This window comes from Topomyia yanbarensis, chromosome 3 (genome assembly GCF_030247195.1).
Source record: "Topomyia yanbarensis strain Yona2022 chromosome 3, ASM3024719v1, whole genome shotgun sequence".
Classification (NCBI taxonomy): Eukaryota; Metazoa; Arthropoda; class Insecta; order Diptera; family Culicidae; genus Topomyia; species Topomyia yanbarensis.
The window spans coordinates 143,167,505-143,193,209 of NC_080672.1; the positions used below are offsets into that span (position 1 = coordinate 143,167,505).

Here is a 25,705-nt window from a genome sequence, read left to right on the forward strand (position 1 = left end):
TTGATCTATAGAGAGGGAGAATATAGGTTTACTATACTATCGAGTGAGTGAGAATATATTAGCTACAGAAAGAGAGAGGTATCATGTATCATGTTACATGTATCTAGACTACTTTTGGGTGTTTGGCGATGTGGTTCGCGTGGATTGGATTTCTTCAATCCCTGAGTATAAGGATTGTTGACCGAAGCTCACCGCCAGGCCCACGAGTCAAGCAAGGATAGATGAAGATAGCATGCAAGTATGGATTATTTTTAGTATGCATAGATAATGTTAGGGCAGAGTGAATTGATCTATAAAGAGAGAGAATATAGATTTTCTATGCTACCGAGTGAGTGAAAATATATTAGCTACAGGAAGAGATAGATGTTACATGCGTCTAAACTACTGTTAGGTGTTTGACGATGTGGTTCGCGTGGATTGGATTTCTTCAAAAACTACGTGTTTCAGTTTATTATGTTAGGCTAATTGAGCATTAACTAGTGGCTGAACGGTATGTTTAGGAAAAAGGTTCCATCCATAAGAGATTGTCGTCCCTGTCTCTGAAAACAGCAAATCCGATTCGTTGTAGACGAGTGTTACTCGCCATCTTCCTGAACCAGTGCGACAGTTCTAGCGAGTTAAGAGATAAAAACACCCACCTTCAGTCTGATCATCTCTTATAAATGGTCGGTGTTAAGTCAGACCGGACTAAGTCGCAAAACATCAAAAATGAGATAATGATAACACTGGATAAAGAATTTCTTCTGCTACATTCCACTTTTGCCAAATGTGAAATATGTAACCATAAACAAGAATTATGGCAAAAAATAATTTCCAATTATAACGTAAAGGATGCAACGATTCAAACTTTAAACCCATTTTTCTCGAAATCAATATTTTGCTACTTGGTCCGGTCTGACTTAACACCGACCAAATGATAGTCCATTGATCCGAATCGAATGAATCGATCACTATGCTCAAGATCGAATGAGTCCCCGAACAGCTGAGCCAATGTGTCCCCCATTCGAAAGTGGAAACATCCGCATCAGCTGCCCGCCAAAACACTCGATCCAGTGACTATTATTCATGGAATTCAGAGAACAAAGAACCAGCACTCGCTCTGATCTCCCACTCTTATCCACCAATCAAGAGTACGCGCCCTTAGGCTCATCGCCGAAGCCCAGGGTAAAAAAATACGGTCACATGCACATGAAATTGAAAAAATCGCTTTCGAAGCCTTCAATGAAGTGGCCAATTGCTAACATGGTCGTTAAAAGTCCAATTAATACGCTTTACGATTGTGTGTAACATATTGCAAAAATATAGAATACATGCGTAATTGAAGAGAAATTTGGACCTGAAAATAAATTTAAAAATATGTAGGTTATATCGAGGAAAAATGTACATTACATCGAGTAACGCTATATCTAGGGTACGATATATATAACGATTGGAAAAATGGTTTAATTAATCGCAGACATTTATTAGTTGTCAACACTACAAATGTCAAATCATCAAATTCTAATTATATGTGAAAAATGTCAGAAGTATTTTTGGAAAAACCTGAAATGTCCGTTCTGGTGTATCCCTTATTTTTTTTTTGAAATCGCCTTTGTGGAATTTTTTAAATTTGATATGAGATGTAGATTTGGAAATACCGCGGTGAATTTTTTTTTCGTGCTAATTTTTCCGAGTTATTAGGGATTTTCTTTCGCTAGTGAGGTGATACAGCAACTTATTTTCAGTTAAATTTATTGAATTCATCAGATGTTATATTCAAATGTCATTTCGGTAGATTTTTCACTTTTGTTTTTTTATGGTTTTTTGTTTATTTGTATCATTCAACTTATCGATAAGATTCTAAGATCCTAAAGCTTCCTCACAACAAAACAGGGATATTCAAGATGTTGGCAAATTTTTATCCAGTTGTTTTCTGTTCATGTCTTGGTATGTTTGTTGATTGATGTTTCCATCGGTTGATAGTGGTGGTAGTTGTGGTGGTCTTCTCCAACAATAATTTAATTTGATTACATTTTTTTCGGGACCAGCCAAATGCACTCAGGAAAGATAGCTTCTCTGTTCAAGTTTATCCACAAAAATTCAGCGCACCGACGAGAAGATGTTTAATTTATACAGAAAGCCAGAGGCGAATCTTCAAACAAGGAAACCCGCGGATTTTGACCACACACGATTATGCAAGTGTTCGTGTGACACAACCTCCACGTTTCAGCATCCAAACGTATCGGACTGCGTACAGGAACGGCAATCGAGTGTGAGTATCCCCGTGAAGCTATTTTTGCATGCATTTGGGTCCTTTTGTTGATCCTTGAGATGGTTTTGTTTGATCAACGAGTATGTGTGTGTGTTTGTCGTTTTGTATCGGTGTGTGTGTCTTTTTTTGTCTTTTGTTTTCGATTTTCTTGCATTTCAATCGCTCGGGTGCTACAGCCACCCAATCGATTCAATTGGTACTTTTCATTTGTTCGATTCTTTGATGTATGCGTTCTCTTGTTCCGAATGGTCTTTGGGCCTTTTTCTAGTTAGTAGCTATTATACAGATAATACACGGTAGTCATTCATCCTAACTCAACCTACGCCAGGAAAGAAAGGTTTTTTACGAACATTTATGCTAAAGATATAGAACAGGTTTTAAGTAAGTTGTGTCGTTCTTCTTTTATACAACTCTGCACTTTTAATGATAACTATAAACGGTTATGTGTAACGAACGCAAAACTAAACTGCTGTAAAGTCATCATGTCTGCCACAGATCAGTCTGTCTCAATAATATACACCGTGGAAGATCGTTCCGGGACGTAAAACAAAACACTTAATACATTATCTTTGAATAGAAAGTTTGAGCACACGAAATTCGTTCCCCCCAGGGTGGTCTTACATAAGTCAGTTGGAATTCGGTTGAGTTTCAGGGAACGGTTTCGCTGTTTGGTGTGTGTTCAACTGTACTAATTTGTGATGGAAGCTTATATCACAGACTCAACCTTGCAAAAATAACAGATAACAATAATCGTTCTCTTTCTCTCTCGCTTCTCAAACTTGATGGTCTAACCTAGCTAGAGAGAGACCCCTTACATGGTGTTAATCAAAGGGGTACACAAATTTATTGTAATCAAACCATAATTATCATTGCAGAACAACCGAAAAACATAATTGAATGAAAAATAAATTTGCCTTCGAGATGTACGCGAGAAAGTTGCGACGATTTACAGGTTATACTGAAGTCATACAGAACTGCATCACTTCGTCCAATATGGGCGATAAACGTGAGGGTGCATTGACATTATCTAGATTAATAGCATTGGCTTTGTACAGTCAGTTACTAACGCTTAGCTCTCAAAACTATCCAAATAACCTATAAACGACGCTCGTACGCTTCTTCCTGCGACGACTCGTTTGAATCATTTTAACTCTTGATGGGGGGGCTTAGGATAGGTTAACAAGTAAATACAATATTTTACATAAATACATAGTCTTTTGTTTTAGTTCCGGAAGGATGGGGGTATCTGATGTTTCAGTTCGTGCTCCGACACCTATCTCTTTTGGGTATATTATTGCGGACTTTAAGCTTTGTTTGCTAGAAATTGGAAAATGTTCGCTTCTCGGCGTGATGAATATTGTCACTGCTGCTGTTTGTCGCAGTTCCTACGATGGTCTTCTGATAATAGTTCTGTTTACCTCTTTCACTTCTTCTGATGGTGACGATCGATGACGATGATGACGATGGTTGCTGGCGATGACGGTGATAGCTGATGACGATAAGCAGTGAACCATCGGTTTGCATTTTTTTCTCGCAGTAGCTGCTTATTTCGTGTACAGATAGATGGCAACAATCAGACCGTACAGACCCAAGACTTCGGCGAAAATGAGGATCAGAATCATACCGACGAACAGTCTAGGCTGCTGGGCGGTACCGCGGACACCGGCATCACCGACGATACCGATGGCGAAACCGGCGGCCAGACCGGAGAATCCTACAGCCAGACCAGCACCAAGATGAATGAAGCCCCTGTTTGAGAGAAGAAAAAAAAAGATAGATTCAATTCATTTGCTCGTTTTTTCGTGTTGTGTGTTTGTAATGCAGTATAAATCTGTGTTTGAAGAACAAGTTGATATAATAAATAAAAGCTGGTTTTTAGGACGAGCTGAAATTGATGCTCAAGCGGTTTCATAAACTGAGTAGGACTGTTCAAAAAGCTCTTTTGTATACCGGTGACAAATTTGACCTGGATAAACCTGATGCACATAATCAAAAACAATTTGATGCGCTGGGCCCTGGTCTAACCTCTATTGAACATCACCTTCAACGAATGAAACATCTGTATTAATAGAAAACTAATTTTCTACGTACTGGTTCGTCGAATCTTGGAACGGTGGCTACATCTAACTAATCTGTATGTTTTTTGGTTCAAGAAGCGAGTTAGGCAACATGACGACCAGCTGCCGAACTATATCAGAGATACTTAAGTACCTTGTGTTGAACGATTATTTTCATAATAAAGTATGAATGGGCACCAGCATTTGAATATGACTGCAAGTTTGTAAGTTCATATTCATTTTATAATAACCGGGTTTTCCATTTCCAATAAAAATAGCGAATTTTTATAATGCCTCGGTTTTCCCTGCGTGGAAAGTACATGTTCTCATGTGCGCTTTCCATGTGTTCTATGTTTAGCAGCTTTGGCTACAAAAATCCATTGAATCCGTCGAATAGCTGATAGACTTAAAATTTGGAGAGACAGTGAATAGTGAATGATTTCAAATGAATGTGACTGATATTGCTGATTATTAGAGGTTCGTGCCTTTTGTTTCTTTCAATTAACAAGCCAAAAACGATAGTGATCTTTGCCATTGCAGTATCCTTCTCGTGGAGTATAATAAATCCAAAAATATCCACAAGCCAGTCAAATCAGAAAGGCTGATTAGTGTTGCACGACGCTAGACAAAATCGCATAAATTGACGTCTTCTGGCATATACGAGTATCAAAAATAACAAAGTTTTACGCTTGATTTTAATTTTACATGACGTTGAATTTCATAAATTACGTAATTTTACTCCACAATGGCGTTTGTTTTAGATGTCGATGGGTTAATTTGTATGACACTGCGCTTGAAAGTACAAGTTTCTAGTAAAAATTAATGGAACTCGATTATATCCCGTCATTTCGTGAATTACGGTTCGTTAAATTGGGCAAAGTTTGGACTTATTTTTTGATGACAGTTCCTAAGCGGCGGAATTTCTCCTGATGTCGATGTCCTTTGCGAGAGTCATTGATCTTCAAGTTTTGTCGTCATCTACTCAGATAGTCCTCGGCGGTGGACCTGTCCTATTCACGGACCAACCAATAGGTGTGAGGTCGGTCCGACGATTCCGGATGGAGCGTAACTTCCAGTTTTCTGGCATCCGGACAACTCACCGTTGTCGCTTTACGGCTGCAGAACTAGCCTGTTCACGGGCTTTCCGGCGGAATGGTTGGACAATTTTGGGTAGTGTGGCGTCCGGTACACTGGCGCCTCGCCATTTCTGGTGCATCGACGCGAATTACTCGAACTAGTACCCGGCGAATAATCTAGCCTTATCCCCGGGTCAATTGTCCGATATTCCATTCAACCACTCGTTTGATCATCCCACAATTTTTGCTGCTGAGCCGACATAGTTTGCACAAAGGGGGGGTGCTCCACGTATTTTATTCGAGATACATTCTGCGGAAGATTTTATCTGGGCTGGTGTCTGGCCCGCTGATAGCAAACACGCTTCGCATTGAACCGAACTGTGGGCAGTCAAATACCACGTGCTCTGGTGTCTCTTCAACGTCTGTGCATTCCGGACAAAAGGAGGTGCCCGAATCTGAGCAGGTACTTCCTGTAGCAGGCATGTTCTGACTGAAATTGCATCAGATGGAAGTTGACTTCTCCATGTTTCCTATTCATCATCCTGTGTTGTAACATTCACCTTGTCACTTCCACCTAGTGTCAATCCGGGTTATTGTTTCTTTAGCACTTCTGAGACTCCCCCAGTAGCAATTGGTATCAGACTGGCAATAATGCAGACCCACGGTATAGTCTATAGAAAAGTGGACACCACCACTGTACCCCTACCACCCACTAGCCCCTGCCTCTCCTAATATTAGTTTAGCCTTCGGCTTAAATCTCTACACAATTTATCTGTATAATCTTTAGTGCAATTTACCTGAATATGGGAAAAGCCAATTTGTTTTATTATTTTTTACGGTGTTCTGATTCACTATGATATATACAAAAAGGGGGATACAAACATTCAAAAACATTTATGCGGGTACTTGCGAAATGCTTTTGGAAAAAAACCCGACCTGACCACCAGGAATAAATATTTTTTAAAGTAGCCGACCCGACCCGTACCCGATGATAACAAGACCCGAACCCGACCCGATTTGACAGTTCGCTTGTACTGTTTACATCAACCCAGGGACAACTTGACAGATAGTGCTTGTTTCATAGATGTACCACCAATTTGATTGTGGCGCTAGTATGCCTTCTCTATACGAGTACCACGAACAACGAAACGAAAAAGTTTCAAGAGAAAAGCGTGTTTCGTTACGTGTGTTATGAACGCCGTCAATGCGGTTAGAACCACATTTAGAAAAAGCGTATTCCAAAATTTGGATAAAGAAAACTATTAATAGAGAAAAAAATTATCCCTAACTGGAAACCGTCAGCAAAATTACATAAATCTTATTATAAATTTAGCTGGAAGTTGTTGTTTTTCTTCCTAAAAATGTTTTGGTTTTCTTGTTGAGTAAAGTTTATATAATCGGTAAATCATTGGTCCTTTTTCCTCGAGAAATATAAATGAAACATTTTGGCCAATGAAAGTAATTCACCAAGCTTAACAATTCGTTAACCTACGACATCTTGTTTCAAGTTCATTAAGTACGTCAAGAATTCTAGTATTTTGATCGGGAAAATAAACAATATTTGTATGATTTTCTACCCATTTAGCACACTTGGTTTTGAATAGAATTTGTGTGCTTTTATCAGAATTCTGGCAGCAAACCGGTAGTGCTCAGCTTCAGCAAGAATGCTGCCAGGAATGTACAATTTTGTTCGACTCCTGCCAGAGTTTTGTTCGACTTTTGTAATAATTCTGTCCGGAGGATATTGCGATGGTTTTGGTATGGATCCCTTCAGAATTATTCTGGAATTTTACTCGGCTCAGGTCTTATAAAAACTTAACGGAACGGCATCGACCGGAGGATTTCATGTCTGGGGAGATGTTGATTCGATCCGGAAGATTTTCGGAAACTCCAATTTTTTGTAAAAATAAATTTATTTTATTTTATTTTTAAAAATAAATAAATTTTATTTTGGATTTTTTAAATTCAAAACGGAATCTATGTCTCTGTTTTCGTATAGCGGAATGAATATTTTTTACAGATATGGAAAAAAATAAATGGGATTCGCCTTTTTCAAATTTTGCTTCATTCGAGCCGCATGACATCACAAAATCACCACAAAATTTGCTTATGTGTTCAATATATGGGAGCTGTCAAGTTGTCCCCGGGCTGGTTTACATGGACTTAGAAAAATTCTTTGTGATTTGCATCGAGTGAATCTAGTCGTCCACAAAATGTTTCTAAGTCCATGTAAACAGTACAAGTGAACTGTCAAGAAAAGTGAGGTTAGAAACCTAATAATCGGAGATGAATGAAAATCTGCATTGAATTAATGGGCAGTTTGTTCGTTTGCCATTTCCAGTTGCGCCACTGAATATTGAAGATGAATGCGCCTGAATATGATCAAATTTCAGTCAATGAATTTGAATATTTTTAACTCTGGTGCCAAACATCTTGAGAACCTCTAAAAAGGCCGAAAGAACTAGTTTCTGTATTCAAAACATTATGTTTCAATTAGTTTCGTTTTTATTAATCTCTTTTTTTGCAAGTGAAGGAGTTTTTACGCAATGTCGACCTTGTCAATCATAAAACCAAACGCTCGCTTTCGCGTCATTTGCAGTTTGACAAGACCATAATTTGATGTTGAGACGGTATATCTCAAATAATGATCATAGGAAGGGCAATCCCCCGAAAAATACCCGTACCCGCCCATCTCTACACTGAAAAAAATACAAACGTTAATTCTATTTGTTTCAAACTACTTAAAATCCATATGAAGAAGAAATGCTAAAGTTATCACGCGCACACATATCTTCTATGTGTCAACTGTATAAACTATGTATGCACACACATAAGTTATATGTGCGTGTTGTTATAGAATCGGGTTTTATGTGACTTATAGTTATGAAATGTAAGATTAATATGTCTTGTAAATATACACATTAGGTTTACTGCCCATAAACGCATAAGAGTCCCATGTGGATTTTTGTCGAAAATGAGTTGTCTGTTGGATTGTATTCTGTATCACCACTAAATCACACTGCACAAATAAGATTACCGGGTTTGTTCAGAAAATATAAAAAAAATACCAAAACATGGTTGTCCCATCCATTTGGCTCAATGGATGGGACAATCTTGAACAGCGTTTTTCTCGGCTTGCTGTTTTTCAACATGGGACTCTAATGCTCTTATGGGCAGTTTATGTGCCAGCAAATAGTATCTATCTGCCTCCGCTAATTGTGTAAAATCAATAGGCATAACGTTTAAATTTTTTTGAGTGTAGAATATACACCAGTGGCATCATTGCTCCTTTTTTATTTAAAAAATAAATAAGGTACAAGTCAACGTTACGGTCAACAGACTGCGCTACCTTGCCATGATGAACGATTATATTTCCCAGGACATTCCGGAAGAGCTTTAAATCCAGCAAGATTGAGCAGCACTAGCGCTGTAACTATTCTGGTTGCAGTTGAAAACTGGAAATTCCAACCAGCGACAGTCGTATTTTCTCTGGTTCTAAACAATGGAATCACGTTGGAAGTAGTGCGCTGTATTCGTACAATGATACACTATACAGAGCACTACCTCCGGCATCATGGATTAGCACTAAACAAGAGAAAAAAACGATTGTCGCTAGTTGAATTTTCCAGGTTTCAACTGCAACGATAATATTGATTGGCACAATCTACGAACTTGTCGCGGAGCAAAAGATGTTTTGGAAAAAACAATACCTAGTGATTTCGAAACACCTTTTCTAACTTTCCGAGACACCACTGCAGTATATTGATCAGGGCGTTGACAAGCCTCTGCAAATTCAATTATCATTTGAGTACTATTCAGCGCGATGAGTCATTGTGAATCCACCCAAGAATCTTCCTATCACTTGATATGCTACTCCCTAACAGTACCGCAATTCGGTTTTAAAGTTTTCAGTTGTCCTTACATTGACCACGGACCCGATTTTGGCAGTCATGTCACCTAGTGACTAGAAGGAAATTTTCTTCTAGTCACTAGATGACGCGACCTTGAGGAAAGGATTCGCAACTGTGTTTAGACGACTGAAACTCAGAAATCCAGTGCACAGTGGGTCCAGAATGTAAATTTAGCTGGAATTTTAGCTTTTGCTAAAACTAAATGACTTAGATTTGCAATATATTTAGGAAAGTTGTACTTTGCAAGGCCCCGCTTTTCATTTAAACAGATGCTAGGGTGGTTCTAATTTTAGCAAGATTTAAAATTTAATTTAAACTCTTTTACGGTTCGAAATAGAGCTTTTGACTGTCTTCGATGAAGTTGTAGAACAAAACATTTCGGACAACTTTGCTGAAGACACGCAAGCTCTATTTGCTATACTTTCCACTGCATGAAAAATCCAAATGCTAGCTTTAGGGTGATCCTTAAAAAACGGTTTTATTTCTAGAACTTTTGAAGTTCATAATTTTACACTAAAGTACCTTTTGGACTACTTGAAGACGGTTCTCAATCATACTTTGGTATAAAAATATAACTATTTCAAATAGCATTATTTTCGATTAGGGCACATAGCATTAAACACTGTTGCTGTCATGTAAAATAGCATATTTTGTAGTATAGACCACAAAAAAATGGCTAATGCAATATTTTTTATATCTTGCTCACATACTCTATACTGCTCTATACTCACAATAAAGTAAAAAGTGTATATAACTTTCTAACGGAAAAAAATACACAGGTTCGGTATGCTGAGACTAATTGTTCTTCTTCAAAATATCGGAAAATATTTCTAGTCTACTAAAAAACAAAGCTGCAGAAGTTATATAAATAAAGAAACGCAATATTTTTTGGTAAATTTCTCGTAAAATGAAAAGTACAAGACATAGAGTTCCAGTGTCTCCGACAATTATATAAAATTTAATTTTCTTCAATTTTCTGGAAGACTGCGAAACTATCGCGAATCATTAAAACGTCAATTTTCCAATTTTAATAAATTTAGCACCACCCTATTCACTTTTTAAAATAATAGAAACCTCTTGTAAAGTGCCAAATTTTATCAGGAAAACGAAACTATATCTTTTATATTGTCCACAGTGAGAGTCCTTTAAATATACAGTAAAGACTCGTTTTTATCAGCCCCTCAGCGAATTTTAAGCTGATAAAATCGGGACTAATATTTTTCTGACTTTTTAATAAACCAAAGCTCTTAAAATATTCTTCTTTGTTCCTTAGATATGTATAGCCTTGCAACCTATTTTGATTATTTACTTTAAGTTCCTCTTAATGGGGTCTGACAGCGTAAAATTAAAAAATGATATGTTTATTTTTGCATTTTTCGGATCTCTAAGGTAAGAAATACCTATATGCTCAAGAAAGCATTTACTCGAGTTTAACTTGGCTCGTCTGCTAGAGCCCAAACTACCAACTATAAATTTTCATATGAAGCTGATAAAATCGAGTCAAAAAACTGATAAAATCGGATGCTGTACTTGTACTACCAAGCGTCAATTCATGAAAACCACAATTTTAAACATAGCAGTTTTCATTTTTGTTCAACATATCCTTTAGATGTTTTTCAGAGTTCTGGAAGATGAAGCTTTTCTTCCAATACATCAAAACTCTAGCTTCTATTATTCAAAAGATATAAGTACAAAAATTGAATTTTGTGGAATGTTGAGAAATATCGTTTTCGCCATTTTTTGCTCAATTATAACTTGAATCATTTTTTGCTCAATCGTAGATGTGGTAAAAAAAGAATTATCTTTTGTTTGCCCCAATGAGTGATATTGGTGTTCCAAAGAACCTGATTTTTTGGCGATAATAGTTACGTGACAAATTATTCGCCTTAAAACAATCTTAAAGTTGTCTGCAGACTACTTCAGTTTTAAATCAATACCGCAAAAGATATTAAAACTGTTTTGCTAAGAAGCATCCTAACCTTTGATTTGATTTGTTATGAAATGAAGTTTTTTTATAATAGAGGTTTTAACCTTAGTGTCATTCGCCTCTTTTTGGATTAGAGAAATCTCTTTTGGAAAAATCTCTAACCCTATGTGCGGGGTTGGGGTTCGAAGCCAGGTGAGCCTTGTACGCACAAGGCAATCGACATGATGACAGATGACATGACTAGGATTGTGGTACCGGTAATACCGGTACCGAAAATACCGGGAATACCGACCCATTTTTGGTACCGTAATACCGGTACTGAATAAAAGCCAGTACCGGTATTTTCGGTACTATACAATTTTTTATGACAAATATGTTAACTCTGCAGGGGGATCTGGTTCAAAATATCGGTCTGCAATATAAAGTTTAATTATGTTACTTTCGTTCTAGATAAATCGTTGAGATATCATCTTTGTGTGGGAATGAGGTGGGGCCATCATCATAATAATTCTATAAGTTAAAGTTTTATTAGCGACATTCTGATTGGTTTCCATTATTCACTTATCTATAAAAGAACGTACAGCGATTTAGTAGCTAACAGTTTTAGACTTGGTGAAATGCTTCAAATGGGGCGATTTTTAATTATTGGTGATCTGAAAATTCAGCAAAACTCCGTAGTTTACAGGAAAGCAAGGAGCCTTGATATGCATTAGAGAATAGTAGGCAAACGACATAAAGGTCGAAACCAATTTTCAGAAAAGCAAGAGAGGAAATGCGATTAACCTGCGGATTTACTGCCATTCTCGCTTTGATTTACTGTTGTTAATAGGGTTTCATACATTTACCATTTGTTCAAGTCGACGAAAGTCGCCCCATTTAGCAGTTATTGATTTCAAAGTGGCCTACACACCAAAAAAATCTGAATTTTATCGTTGACGTAATTGCAAACATGACACAAATCACCAAACCTAAATTTACGAAATGACGGAACATTACTGTGTTCCATTTAATTTTACATGAAACATATACATTGCATGCGCAATGACATAAAATTACATTTCCTACCATTCAGAACAAACGCTGTATGTGGAGTAAAATTACATGATTTACGAAATTAAACGTCATGTAAAATTAAAATCAAACATAAAACTAAGTTATTTTTGAGGCTCGTATATGTCAGGGTCTGGAGACGTAAATTTACATTATTTTTTCTAGGTGTGTAGATTTCGAAATAAAAGAAAGTGCCCTATATGAAAAATATCTTCTGTGAAATGAGTCTTGCCATTCCGAAGCAATTAAAAACAATAAACTTGTTTTTTGATCAGCGCAAATCAATCATCTGAGAATAAGATCATCAGTTTGAGCATTCAATTTCAGTTTGAAGTTTTTTTTTGAATTTTTTAAAAAAAATATTCGAGTACCGGTACTTTACCGGTACTGAGGGCTTCAGTACCGTAGTACCGGTTCTCGCCAAAAAGGGTCGGTACTGCGAACCCTAGACATGACAGATAGGGGTTACATGTCTTCAGCAAACTTTGATAAAATTAGACTTCTACAATTTCTAAGTTATTTAGTTTTAGAAATATTTCTTATGTCCTGCTAAATTTGCAATCTGGACCATAATTATTGTAACATTAAGAAAAAGGTCATTTGCATATCATAGAATTTATTTGATGGTTTCTGGATTTTAATTGTACTCTACTAAGGACATCGTATCCAGCTATGACAGCTAACACAAACACAACTGTGGCTTTGTTATCCAATAATCGTTTCACCTCAAGAGAAGTTCTTGGATTCTTGGTATAACGCTTGTAGACCACATGGGTTTACAGATTCGTTTGAGCACCCCTTAGAAAATTTGACAGTTACGAAACTTCCCAGTCGACCGACCAAATCGGATGCTTTGAAGTCGACAGATTAATTATGTGACAAAGTTGGGTTCCGTCTGCAAATTAATCGCCAGATTTAATCTGTGTAAATCTGGTCCCAGTTTGAAGCTAGCAACTAATCGACCGATTTAATTGGTTGAAGTAGACCGATTTCAACAGATTACGTCGGTTATATTGATTTGGCTGTCGCGTCGGCAGACGCTCATGTCAAGCTTCTAATCTTTAATATTAATATTTAATATTTAGTGAGTACGCAACGAATTTACGAAATTTAATTTCTTCCCCTTCGTAAACAAATGTTGGATCACATCTCAGGTGACTCACCGTTCAGCATGTCCAATACCAATTATTTTCATAATCTTTCCCACTCGTACATAGGTATCTCAAAAATAATTAACAAATTCAAACTTATTTTCGAAATTGGTCACCACAAGATTTTCAAAAATAAATCATCCTCCATAACAAAGACATGTGGCAAGTTTCATAAAAATCGAAAAGGGTTGCGTCTACCCGTTAGCAGATATGACACAAAATTGCTTGGACTACCACATTTCTATACATAAATCGAATATATTCTGGGACGTCGCTCGTCGAGTTGAAATAATAATCAGCCCCAAAAGTTGTATTTGAAAAAAGTATTTGATGAAAACTGTCTTATACTTCATTTAAAACTAAAAAATGACTGCCAAACTACTGTCCATCCGTAAAGTAAAATATTCAAATAATTCAGCCTCATTATAGATAAATTACCGATTGTTAGTAATTGAGCAATAAATTTCCGAAATCAATTTTCTAGTTCTCCATATGCGGTATATGCACTCACATTTGCCCATTCAAGTGGAGGCATTCTTATAAAACAGCTCTGACAGCCGAAAGAAACTTGCTCAGAGAGACGAATCACTTTCAGCGCAGACTCCTCTGTTCTCTTATGTTCACAGGTTGTAACAATCAATGGAATACTCTTCCGTCTACAGAAAGTGCACTATACACGGCAAGCATATGCAATCGTTGCTCGTTTTGTTTCCCACTATTGCGTCATGATGCATCCATTTGATACTCTAGTGCGCGTGAATGGGCAACGCGAGACGCGGGGAAGGACAATTACATCTACTATTCTCCTGTTATTTGCATAGATGCCCTATCTACATAAGAATTGCTTTGGAAGTGGGACTTTTTTGCTGAAAACTTTAATATTTTCCAATGTGGGAGGATAATTACTTGTATAGCGAATATTTCGATGGCTCCTCCAGCGAACCGGCAATAAGTACAGCGACGACCAGACCGTAGATGGCAATGATACCCGCCATGACAACGGGAATGATGGACTTCATGATCAGCTCAGGTCTCATCACCGACATAGCGGCGATACCTGTGCCGGACTTCGCCGTTCCATAGGCGGCTCCGAGGGCTGCAAAGAGAAAGAAACAGGGAAACGAGGTTAGTCTCTTGTTTTGAAGAAAGTTTCGAAAAACGTCATACCATCGGCAGTTCAATCACATGCATTTTTTCGCGGACGCAGATAAGAGCCACAAAAGTGTTATCATGGAATATTGTGAAGATAAATGATGTACGAGTACTTTTAAATCGTCATTCGATTGGGGGCGAATAGCTATAAATAATTTTTATTTGTCCCTGCTGCTCATGTGATGGCACTTGAATTGATTTTAGAAATGATACAATATTGAACAATGAAAAGGTAGCAGGTTCTGGTTACTTGAAAAAACATATTGGCGCAAGAAAGTTCATTAATTTTTTATACTCGAGCTTTTCTTAAAGGGCCAATGGCGTGAACTACATCAAACAAAAGAACCTTGAAATTTTGCTAATCTATTTGAACTCGCTATTTTTTTTTTTTTTTCAAAACTATAACTATAAGAATACTATTCGTTGTATTTTGATAACATATACTGCCCATAATCGCAAAACAGTCCCATGTTCTACGGGATTCCCTATTTACATGGGACTGACATGCAATTATAGGCAGTATAATGATTTCTGGGGATTTTACTCGTTTGAAGCAGATTTTGCTCATAAAAGTCTTTTACTTTAACTTGTATGGCTAATTGGCCGTTTTCTATATGTATGTTTTCATGCTTAAAAGATGTTTTGAATACATCTCGCGTGTTTTGTGAGAAGGGCCAATAAGTATGCTGTCCAAATTTGGGTTGAGAGAAAATTCCGGACAAACCGAAACTCGCCGAGAATGGATGTTAACATTTTATGAAAGAGAAAAGTTTTCTCTTTCGTCTGTTGCTGTGATTTATAATCGACGTTTAATGGTTTGTCCAGAATTTCCTTTCAAAGTGAACTTCGACAGTATACTTATTGGCCCTTCTCAAAAAAACACTCTAGACATTTAAATAGCCATTACATTTAATCAGTTAATATCGCGACTCCTCGCGTTTCTCACTAAAGTATACGATTAGGAAATTGAGTTTGTAATCATTTAATCCAATTAATAGTATTTTTAAAGCAGACAATGCTTATTGGGTATCTTGATAGTTTTTTTCAGGGAGTTGGTGCAGACCCAACAAGCTGTCACGAAAACACGTTATTTTTTCACAATTTGTTTTTTGGCACGGTTCGATGCGTGAACTTACCGCATTTTACGTGTCTTTTAAATATTGACAACAAATAAATAATGTGCCTATCGAATTCTTCGCACGCAATTTCTCTGTGCCTGTAGGTGGTTTCCAGCGGCGGGGAAGCATTTTCAGCGTCGCCTGATAGAGCTTAAGGGTCATTAAGTCCGCTTCCTTCATTGTCATTTTCGTGCATACTGGCATCACTGTTGCTGTCTTGGAGGTTTTTGATTTCTTTGGTTTGTTTCCTCGGTTTGCGGTCGTGAAAGCATATTTCTCGTTTGGACCATTCACTACACACGTAGAACGAAATCGAACACTTTTTGAGTAGTAAGTATGAAAGGCCGTTTTCCAACTACAGCATCATTAACGTGCATAGCCCTCATAAAGCGAAACTCGAGCACGAAGAAGAATCATTTTACGCGCAGTTGGAGTATATCTATGACAGCTGGAACGGCGGGATGTTGAGCTCGTTATCGGCGATATGAACGCTCAGATAGGCTGGGACAGGAGGCAATGTATGAACCGGTGATTGGACTGGACAGTTTGTATAGCCAACTAATTGATCGGCATTCAGAAACAACCGACCTCTCCATAAAGAAAAAGGATTTCCACGCGAATTAATAAATCGCATGCACAGGATTCGCTAGTTATTCAATAATATTCAAGAGGCCACTTTCAAAATTTTATCTGGTTAGCTAGTGTGAACAGAGCTGAACAATTTCAGTGGTGTTAGTTGATAGCTGATATCCTCCCGTTTTGAACTATGACTTTTTCGGACGAATATCAATTCAACACTAACATCGGCTAGTCTACAGTCATTTCACTTATGGGACGATAGTGCATCAAACTGATCAAGAAAAAAAATGAAAGATGATAGTGAATATAAGATGGAATCTCAGACCAAAGTTAGACCAATGTCGGACCAATATCAGGCAATGTAGGACCAATAACAGGCAATATTGGACCAATATCGGACCAACATGGGACAAATGTTGCATTAATGTCGGATCAATGCTGAATCAATGTCGGTCCAACATTGGACCAATGTTGGTCCAACGTCGAACCAACACTATATTAAAGTTGAACCATTGTTGGACCAATGTTTCCAGTACATATCGAAAGCCGACGTTTTTTACTTGAATATTATGCAAAGAACTTCCCTGGTGCCCTCATAAAGTACTGCAGAAGCATAAACAAGCCCTTTAGCATTGGATGTGAAGCCAAAGCACATCACACAATATGGCGTAGCACGAATATAAATACCAGCTGAGTAAGAACCTATTAGCCTGCCTTTCGTCAAATGATATCAATGTATATAACAAAGGAACGATATGAACGCAGTTAGAAGCGAAGTACTAGACCTCACGTTATGCGGCGCTCAAATAATGCAACCCTGCACGTTTCTGACGAGCCGAGTCTGTCGGATCACAGACTCATTGTGTTCGCCATTGAAGCCAATAAACTCACAGTGCAAAAACACACAAAAATCAGGAAAACAAATTGTTGTGTATTCCGTTCACACCTGGAACAGTCGAAAAGAACATGAAGTAAGATCCATCGGAAACTTTTCAGAGGCAGTTCGTCTTCAAAAAGCGTTATCAAAGGATCACACAAATGGCCTAGGGCAAGTGAAAAAAGGCGATGGTTATCTCACAATTGACAACAGCGAAACATTAGACGGATCTAATGAACACCCACTTTCCTGGGTCGGTTGCGAAAGACGAGGAATAGACAGGTCAGGATTGTGATGGACTCCAGGGCTTGTGAGGTATCACAGAAACTGGCCTGTCAGATTTTCACACCATCTCTGACTAAATGGACTACCAACACCTTCGAACCCTACAAATCCCCTGGCCCTGATTACATTCTTCCAATATTTCTTCAAAAATCGGTAGACACAATTCTTTCGGATCTAGTAAACATCCTGAGATCCGATCTTATGCTTGGGCATCCATCCATAAGCTGGATAGACCTTAGGATAATATTTATTCCAAAAACATTACTCAAGAGCCACCGATCAGTTTGACATCAACACTTCTAAAATTGATGGCAAAACTGCTAGACCACTATATTCGAACGGAGCATTTATTGAAAGATCCGCTAAACAAGTACCAGTTTGCGTATCAAAAAGGCAAATCTATGGAAATAATACGTGATAATACATCATGAAAATGCGTCCTTACATATCAATTCTCAAGGCCCTGGCAAAAAGGGAAGTGGAAAAATCGATAGGGAAGTGGATTCTTGCAATGCTCAAGAATCGAGAGATAACAGCAACGTTGGGAGACACGAAAGCAACTATAACAGCCGCAAATAGGTGGCTGTACACAAGGAAGATTGCTATCACCCCTGCTCTGGTTAATAATGGTGGACGATCTTCTCAATGATCTGACTGAAATGGGCTCCGAGATTGTTGGATATGCAGATGACATTATCCTAATTGAGAAGAGAAAACATGAATCTGTACTAAGCGATCGAATTCAATTAGCCCTGAACTTCATCATGACCTGGTGTTTCAAAGGGGGACTTAACGTGAACCCTGAAAAAACGGTTATTGTACCGTCTTCCAATAGTAAAAAACTGAAATTGGTTTCCCCAACTCTCAGTGGAGCTATAATTAACCGGGCAGAAGAAGCGAAACACCTAGGTGCTATACCAGACAAAAAAAATTGAATTTGAACTCGCACCTGATATACGCCGTTAATAAAACGACTACATCACTGGGAAAACTTGGGGTCTCAAACCGAGGTTGGCTTACTGGTACTACATGTCTATCGCCAGACCTGGATTAACTTATTCCTTCATTAGGGGCCGTACACTAATTACGTAAGCCTTTTTTTAGAACATTTCAACCTCCCACCAGATGAGAGTTCGTAAGATTTTGGTGAACTCCCCCTCCCCCTACATAAGATCTTATTATGATTTGTGTAATTAAAAATCATATTGTTATTTCATTAAATTATACGATAGCGAAAACGATACTTATGGAAAATTCAGGAAAAATTAACCTATAATTATCTGCAGTAATTTTCAGAATAACTTTGGGAGATATTCAGAAACTCCGATTTGGTCTACATAATTTGCTTCGCTATATTTCACTTCATTTGAGTCTATTTCCTTGTGATGTAGAACTCAAAAGAATTTACTAGCTCTACTGGTGTGAATTTATTCTGAATTCCTACTATAACGCTTGTCGTACGCATAGCTCCGACATCCGAATTTTCTTGAAATACACTACAGTTCACACTCTGGAACTGTTCGGGCAACAAGATCCTTGACAATCACATGACTGAAAATTTCCCAAATACCTTGCGGGTTTGAAGCGAAAGTTTGAAAAGAATGTTGGCCTAACAACACGAAGGATATCAACACTTCCTAACTTGTAAGGCAGACTGTGACTCCAGTTCCCGATCAGAACAATGTACCACCAAGAGTCATAAAATTGTTCCAAAACCATAGACAATCAAGCCGATCCTCACGTTGACAACAATCAACAAAATTTCATAACTATTGTTTATTGCTTTGAAAGTTGGATTTTTGACGCACTTCGCTAGGGACCGTACACTTATTACGTAAGGCATTTTTAGAACATTCCAACCTCCCCCTCCCCCCCAGATAAGAATTCGTAAGATTTTTACGAACTCCCCCTCCCCCCTACATAAGATCTTATCATGATTTTCATAATTAAAAAATCATAATGTTAATTCATTAAATAAAATAGCGAAAACGATACTTATAGAATTATTTCAAGAAAATTCATGACAAAATTAACCTGCATTCATCTGTAGTAATTTTATTTGTATCCTAGTAGAACAACTATTGGGTGATATTTAGAAAAGCCAATCTGGTCAATATAATCTGCTTCGTCATATTCCACTTCCTTTGAATCTTTTTTCTTGTGATGCAGAGCTCAAAAGAATTTATAACCTGTTCTGGCATGAATTTATTCTGAGCTCCAACTGTGACGATTATCGTACGCATAGCTCCGACATCTTCGAATTTTCTTGAAGTAAAATATAGTTCACACTCTGGAAATATTCGGCCCACAAGATCTGTCACAATCGCATGACAGAACATTTTCCGAATACCTTGCGATTTGAACAAAAAGAATGAATAGAAGAATATTGGACCATCAACACGAAGAGTGTCAGCACTTCTTAACTTGTAAGGCATACTGTGACCCCAGTTCCCGAACAGAAGAATGTGCCACCAAGCGTCAAGAAATTGATGTAACTGCTCTAACATCATCGACAATTAAGACGCTCCTCACGATGGCAACGATAAACAAAATTACATAATTAATTTAACAATCATACCCTGCTGTTGCAAAACACTTTAATTCCAGGTCCACCCTCCTTTGGCCATGATGTACAAAATGTGCTAATTTTGTTTGATATAGAAAATGTTCATGGCACAAATAATAAATAATTCTTGTGTAAAGAATATTTTTCTTATTGATTTCTTTTTCATACTCTTTTATGATATTATGTAAGAAAGAACAAACCCTCCCTCCCCCTCAGATAAGAATTTGTAAAATATTTTGAAACTCCCCATCCCCCCATATGCCCTTACGTAATTAGTGTATGGCCCCCTATCACACTTTTTTCAAGGTTGCCAAATTATATGAAATCGACAAAAAAATTAACTTTTTCGATCAAATATATTATAAAAACCACGCGACTGGCAGCCATGCTAACCTACCAGATAGCCAAAATAATAAGAAATCTGTTTTTGACACTTTTCTATGTAAAAAGTCTGTCAGGTCAAAGGAGTTGCACTTTTGATCACACTTTTGATTCGTCACACTTTCAAACTGTGCAGTTCGATTTGGTGTGAACTGTGCAATAATTTAACAGTCATATTCTGTCGCTGCAAAACACTTAAATTAGAGGTCCGCCTTTCCTTGACCATGATGTACAATATGTGCTCATTTTGTTTGATATACAAAATGTTCATTTCACAAATATGAAATAGTTTCTTTTCTTATGAAAAGAATATTTTTCTTATTGATTTTATTTTTAATGCATGTTTTATGATACATGTTACGTAAGAAAGGACGAGCCCTCCCTTCCCATCAGATAAGAATTTGTAAGATATTTCGAAGCTCCCACTCACCCCATTATGCCCTTACGCAATTAGTGTATGGCCCCTTATGCGGTGCCCAAAGTTGAATAGAAGATCGTCCAAACTAAGCTAACTAAAGTTCAGAGGCTAGCCTGCCTTCAGGCGCTATGAAATCAGGGTAAACCACTATTTGATGGGGATTTAAATGGTAACCTGAGTATAATAAAGCAACTCAAACTAAACCCTGTCTTGACCACAGCTCAAGATAAAATTTAGACTAAACCGAACTTCGACATCTCATATGAGGTTCACATAGTAGATCGTCAGATATAGGATCCAGGGGATCCCATACTGACCATAATCGCAAGTCAGTCCCATGTTCTATGGGATTCCCTATCTACATGGGACTGACTTACGATTACAGGCAGCATATTACCTCAAGGTACAATATCTTTCTCTACGGGTGGTTCTAAAATGGGTCAGCTAACTGGCTCGGGAGTCTACGGACCAAGAATTACCAAGACCTGCTCGGAACTCTGTAGGAAACGAAACTACAGACATGCAAAAATCGCAATCTTCTCGGACAGCCAAGCAGCGCTGTTGCAATAAGATTGGCGAAACATGAGTTCAAATTAGTTGGGAGTGCATCACATCTTTCTACAACAACTGGCAACTCGGAATAAAGTAATGATATTCTGGGGACCAAACCACCAAGCAATCGGTGGTAACGAAGTGGTCGATGAATTAGCCCGGCGTGGCGTTTATTGGACTAGAACCATTTCTAGCTATATCTACTACATATGCCGTCAAACTGGAACTTTCAGTTTAGGAAAGAGACCAATTACTAAACGACTGGCGTAACGTTGTAGCCGCTCGCAAGCAAAAAAAATATATATCCAGATACGAGAGCCAAGAAACCAAATTGTTCTAAAACGAAAAGACACGTATAATCACAGGCCTAGTTATAGGACATTGTCCTGCCAAGTATCATCTTACAAAAAAATTGACAAAGATCAAGATGATATTTGACGATTCTGTAACAACGAGCCCAAGGACTCAGAACATATTCTTTGCCATCGTGCAGCATTATTTCTTTGAAGGAAGTAATACTGCGGAAGGCATCTTATGACGCCTCACGAGGAATGGCATCTATCCTAAACGGATCTTCAGCTACATTAATAATGTAATACACGGTTGGGAAGCCACATAAGGACAAACCAACAACTCGCTTCCAACTACATCGGATTCGGGCAATTCATAACATGTAGAGCGAACAAGGGCAGCCACAAAAGATAACCTGAATAATGGTCGCAGTGGCAAAGTTTCCGCTAACAAGGAAAAAATACGTCCTAATCTATTGCTCTACAGAATTGAACAATATATTTTTACACCCAGAAAAAAATTCCAAAGTCCAATCTGTTATCCTTAAAATTTGCTTTGAAACAACCTAAATAATTAACATCGTCCGTAGATCTTTTGATCGATTTTTTAACAAAAGTTTTCCTGAAGTATATGGCTATTAGTACATCAACCCTATCTGTAATATGTAATGAGTAAGCGACTAAAAGTTATTAACAGAAGAGAACGTATATGAAGATATTCTCATTAGCAGTAAAGTTGTTCTCCCTTCTGCTTTTATCATTTGGATTCGCTAAGTTGCACATTTCTTGCTGTGTCGTGCATATTATCACATGACCGATATCAAATGCAAAAAAACGATATATCGCATCATCACACAATTCCACTATAACTTTCAGTCAAATGCAATAGCTTTTCGTCAGCAAACATGGGACACATGATCGTTAGAATGTGTTGGTTGGTTGGATAAATAACGGAACTATGGATCACAATCAGGTGACCAAATGAGCTGCAAATTTTATCGAATGCGATATGGTGGGAGAGTGGGGTAGGGTTGGGGGTATCTCACAATTAACATTCAACCGGCTATTTACGTTGGCTTAGAAACCATCAGATTCCGACTGCTCACATGACCAGAAGGAGTAACCCACGTTGCTTCGCATGTCGCAAGCCGCTATCTATTCAAGTCACTTGATCATGGCAGCAGTTAGCCGGGAAGGACGTGGGAAAGATAACGGACTGGAATAGAAGAAACCGAAATATACTGCCAGTGCATTCATTCGCAATGACTCGTCGCAAATTGATGTGTAATAGCCCGCAGTTTATAGTGTTAATAGTAGGAAAGGGAAAGATCTTTTCATTCAGTAGGATTTGTGTGCGCTTGAAACATATTATTATACACGTTATTTCACTTCTATCTCTGTTTGAGTAAAGGGTATGAGCTTTGTAAACCAGTAACTACTTACTACGTACTATACGACCTTATTGCAACGTAGTGGTGAACAACAGCGCTGCCAGGTCTGTGAATTCTTGGTTAGACTTGATCAGCAATGAACATTATTTCAGCGTCAACTAGGATCACGGTCTTATTGAAAACCGAAAAACGAAAATTAGCATACCTACAATGTCAAAACTAACTTATTTAGGCTCGATGTTAATCTTTATCTAGTTGTGTTGATATTTGAAATGGTGAAAACGAAAAATATAGCTGAAGCTGACATTTTTCGAAATCGACGGCAATATATACGTGACTATTTTTTGAAGAATAGTATTCAACATAATAATCATCCACGAACAGTTAATTTGTAACACTTGAAAATTATAAACATCCTAAAGATTGCTAGTCCTAGAATGCTACATTGTACTATAAGGATACAATATTAAAAATCTGTGAATATTAAAAATACACATTTGACAATTTTAATTTCAAGACATCGAAACGTTTCCATGGACCAAATTATTCATTTTTGTCATTCAAAATAACATTTTAAAACTAAGTTTGGTCGACTGACAAGTCGCAACAAGTATTAAAGTCAATTATACCAACAAGACGGACATCAGAGCGAATTTTTGGAGCGACTCTTTGAAATGCCTGTCGTCAACCAATAATGTGAAGTAGTAGGACATGAAAGCGGGTTTTGGTGCTATCAATATTTGAAATTGGTGGTTTTCAGAATTAGGCTCAATTATAACTGGCCTTTTCTCTAATTCGTCATTCGTTGAACCAAAGAACGCGTGGCTAGTAATATTACTATATGTTCTTAAATAAGCAAGATATTCGAAGAACAGAACATGCTTCATAAAAACCGCTTGAACTTTTAACCGATTCCTTGTGCAGTAATTTAATAGGCCAAATCCAATAAAACAACAAAAACCTCGTTAAAACATTCCGTTGTGGAATTACATTTAAAGCCGGTTTTACATTCATACTGAAAGCAAAGATTCGAGCCCATTACTTCTTGTATCATCAGACCAGATATATAATAAGCATCAAAACCAATAGTCTCGCACCTTCAAATCAGCAGTCAGTATTTGCATTACTGGCCACGCTGATCTCGTGGGCTCTGTCACATGAACATAACCAAGAGTTACGCATACTACAACAGCTGACCGCCCCACAAATCAGACGTGCTGTAATCCAACAAACACATCATCAAAGACCTTCGATAAGGAACTGGCAAGAAACAGAAACGAAGGCGAGTGACAATTGACCAATGACGTCACATGACTTTTTTGCTCACTCCCATCTCCGTGTAGCTCATATGAGTAAAGGTTTAAATTCCCGGAATCTAAACCATTAATAATTTCGCTCAACAAGATCTACAAAAAATATGCTTGAGATTTAATAGTAAAATAACGGTTGAGACCGTCTCATATGCAAGACATCCCCTCAAACGACACGGAAATCGATAACCTCTCTGTGATAAGACTCCCTCTTTATTACTCTCGGCGCGGGAGAAATATTACGGGATGAAAAAGATGTGTGTAGGAGCATCCAAAATCGATATCATGAAGTAGGAGGGAAGCACAGGCGGCAACTCTGAAACGCCCCAATAAACTAGTTTTGTACAAAAGCAATTGCAAACCTTTTGATACAGAAGAAGTATGAAAACGTTAAACGGGTTGAAAATTAAGGTGGTCACGGGACCAAAAAACATCATAAACACACACATCACTTGGAAATCCCCCCACATGAGAGGTCCCGTGACCGGAAGATTTGGGCGTAGTCAGCGCTGCTATCCTGGGTGCAGTATTCCAAATAGTTATCGGTTCCCACACAGAAAGTGGTCCGCTGTTTGTAAATTCTGGACAGTTCACCATTCTCAGCCAGTATCCAATCCATGGTTCTAAAATCAATAATAATCAACAATGGTGCTGACCGATCAGTACTCTCGGTTACACTCACTCACGCACACATCCAACAACATTCACCTTCTCGTCAGATTTTGCAACATTTCACTAACACCACTTCAATAGAAACGTGAAAAAGAAGACTATAAAACTTTAAAACACGGAAAATTTCTCTTTTTCTTCTGGCCATAACATCCTGGAGGCTCAGCGTTGACCACAAAACAGATTGACCTTCAAATCCTGGTGGGTCTAACAAACTTTACACGAGCACCCGTGATAGGCGACACATGACCATAAAAAATGCTGTAATCTGGTCGGGACCCCATGATGTGAGCAGAGATGACAGCATGCATGAATTCAATAGAAAATACCCCAAAAACTTACCGCTGAAGATGATAGCTGCAGCTGCTCCCATAACTCCGAAGAAAGGAGCATAGACGGGGTTTTCCTCTGGTAGGGCCATCTTTGATTCGTTTGTCGGCTGGTTGCTGGGCTGCTTAGATGAGTGTTGTAGAGTTTGTCCCGCTGGAACTTCTAGCTTCTGCTTTGCTGAAGGCTGCTGGCTCTGGTGCTACACCAAGGAGAGCGAGAGGTCTCGGAGAAAGATGACTTACTCGACACACTCACTGTACAAAACTGAATAAATCGGATCGACTTGCTGGCGAAGTCTAGCAAATATGGTGGCCTACTGTTTCGTCGTCTAGTCTGCTTTTGCTGGTGTATGCGCTGCTACTGC

The 25,705-nt window shown here is 38.0% G+C and overlaps 1 protein-coding gene across 1 annotated transcript; it reads right to left on the reverse strand.

The window, feature by feature from the left end:
* Positions 1-1,714: 1,714 nt before the first annotated feature.
* On the reverse strand, positions 1,715-25,705 carry LOC131688081 (V-type proton ATPase 16 kDa proteolipid subunit c). Its single transcript, XM_058972233.1, has 3 exons — positions 25,354-25,705; positions 14,330-14,519; positions 1,715-4,000 (listed from the first exon to the last, which is right to left on the reverse strand). The coding sequence occupies exons 1-3, from the start codon at positions 25,430-25,432 to the stop codon at positions 3,796-3,798; spliced, it is 474 nt and encodes a 157-aa protein (XP_058828216.1). The 5' UTR covers positions 25,433-25,705; the 3' UTR covers positions 1,715-3,795.

Coding starts and splice junctions, on each gene's coding strand:
- LOC131688081 (XM_058972233.1), bottom strand. CDS start 25,432: ATGGCCCTACCAGAGGAAAACCCCGTCTATGCTCCTTTCTTCGGAGTT. Junction 14,520..25,353: donor TGCAGCTATCATCTTCAGCG/GTAAGTTTTTGG, acceptor TTCTCTTTGCAG/CCCTCGGAGCCGCCTATGGA. Junction 4,001..14,329: donor TCGAAATATTCGCTATACAA/GTAATTATCCTC, acceptor TCTCTCAAACAG/GGGCTTCATTCATCTTGGTG.